The following is a 2,129-nucleotide window of genomic DNA, read 5'->3' on the forward strand; positions in this document are numbered from 1 at the left end:
CACCAGAGCAAATCCCTGGGGGAAGACAGTGACAATTTTCTTGGCAGAGAATGGGGTCCCACGTCAAAGGGAAGGCAGGCAAAAGCCTCCACAGGGAAGAGCCAGCCCCTGCACACCCTGGGACTGGGCACACGGGAACCCTTCATGCCCCAGGGCCCACAAGTGGCATCACCAGGTGGGGAAACAGGAAAGCCCTGGCTAACATGGGGAAGGTGAGCAGCCACCTCAGTCCCTGTCACGCCTCTGGAGGAGGCTCCTGCTGCTGGAAGGGAGGGTGATGAGAGGCACAGGGCTTGGCCCATAGCACCTCCCATCCCGCTCCTTCCCCAGTCCACTGAGGGAAGGGGACTAGCACAAACCAGAACAGCCTCCATCCATGAGGAAAGGGGTTAGAGCAGCAGACAATTCAGGCACCAGCACTTCCAAGCTGGGATGAGGCAGCCTCTGACAGCTGATGCAGGCACATGGGGATCCAATGAAAGTGCAACTTGGATTTCCTCTTCTTTAGAAAGAGCCCATGTGCGATGAGAAGCCGGGGCCCCCGCCCAGCTAGGGCGCCCGGAAGGCATTGGTGGCAGCACCTGCAGCAGCATTAGCCGCTGCAGCGCGCACTGCCTGGTTGGAGAAGACCCCTGCAGCAAACTCCTCCTGCGCTTTCTGGAAGCTGGCACCTGTCCGACGGTACAGAGAGTGGATCTGGAAAAAGCGGCAGGCTTGGAGTCAGTGCACCGGCCCCATTCTGGGCCCCCAATGAACAGAGCTGTGGCCCCATGCCTGCCAAAACCCATCCTCATCCTCCCAAAGGGTGCTCTGGCCCCAATGTTCAATCCAAACTCACCTTTTTCAGCATAATGATGCCCAGCACAGCCACTGCTGTGAAGAACAAGGACACCAGGATCATCATCACAGCCACGGCTGTATTCTTCCGCAGCGCTATCAGGCTCAATATCCAGCCACTGCAAAACAAAAGGCCATTGCCCACAGGTTCCTTCTTCCACACCCACCTCCTCCCTTTCTGGGGTACTCAGCTGGCCAGGGCTCCATGGAACAACGCGCACCTAAATCCCCAGTTTGGTATGCCAATCGCCTGCAGCACGTACATCACATTCTGAGCAAAGAAGACGAAGAAGAAGACAAAGAAGTTGAACGAACTGTCACTCCTGGGAGAAAGAGACAGATGAGGTTAGCCACAGAAAACAACTCTCAAACCTTCCTCAAAGTGGGGGATGCAAGGAGAACACTGGTTAAGGGACTTAAAGCAAGGAAAAATCCAAGGAAGAGGCATAAGGCAGTGCAGGGATCTCCCAACAGCAAGATCCACAGGAAAACATGTCCCTGTGACCTCCTTAGAAGAACCCCATCCAAAGTAAGATTTGTTCCTCAGCCAGAAACTCAGCACAGAATCGCCACATCCCCCAGACCCAAAGGCCACAAAAGGAGCTGTGACACCATTGGTGCCTCACATGGGGCAAGGGCCTGTTCTACTGAGCAGCTCGGTCCCCCCAGCTTCAAGTACTAGCCTTGCAGCCATCCCACCCTGCTGCTTTGCTGGGAGCTCAAGCAGATACACACCTGAAAGCTTTGTACATTGGCCTATACCAGCAAACAAAAGAGCAGGGCGTGTAGAGGAGAGCCCAGAGAATGGAGAGGCCAAACCCAGAACCGGATGAGGGCTCCACACAGAACCAGGCCAGCGAGGACAAGAAGTTCAGGAAGAGAGCAATGGTGCTGGCTGAGAGAGAGGACATCAGTCAGGCAACCAGAGCAAGGCTCCTCCATCCCCACACCAGGGACTCAGCCCCCCAGACCTGGGCACTGAACGTTAACCACAACTTCTCCAGAGAAGCAGCAGCATTCACTCACACGCATGACACTTGTTCCTCTACCTCCTCCCAGGATGAGCCGTTAGATTTCCCCCAGGGACTCACCCATCCAGAGGTAATACATGGTAGAAACAGTCTTCTGGAAGTCAGCAGGGATCTCAACGGGGATGTCTTGATAGAAGCAAGGCTTCACTGGGCAGAAAGATGGCAGCGGGGGCCAGTTGTTCAGCCTCGCTGCAGAGGGAAGGAGGTGAGAGAGCAGCAGTGCCCAGGCAGGAGGGGCCGAGGGGAAGGCGGCCACCGTCC

The 2,129-nt window shown here is 56.0% G+C and overlaps 1 protein-coding gene across 1 annotated transcript; it reads right to left on the minus strand.

Moving 5' to 3' along the window:
- Nucleotides 1-549: 549 nt before the first annotated feature.
- On the minus strand, nucleotides 550-2,061 carry SCAMP3 (secretory carrier membrane protein 3; the record flags this gene model as incomplete). The annotated part of the gene is made up of 5 exons (XM_010285536.1): nucleotides 550-696; nucleotides 839-956; nucleotides 1,059-1,160; nucleotides 1,573-1,732; nucleotides 1,929-2,061. Coding segments are annotated over 5 exons (660 nt in total), but the record flags the coding sequence as incomplete, so codon positions are not given.
- Between the last annotated feature and the right edge of the window lie 68 nt (nucleotides 2,062-2,129).

The sequence above is a fragment of the Phaethon lepturus genome, unplaced genomic scaffold, assembly GCF_000687285.1.
Source record: "Phaethon lepturus isolate BGI_N335 unplaced genomic scaffold, ASM68728v1 scaffold27254, whole genome shotgun sequence".
Classification (NCBI taxonomy): Eukaryota; Metazoa; Chordata; class Aves; order Phaethontiformes; family Phaethontidae; genus Phaethon; species Phaethon lepturus.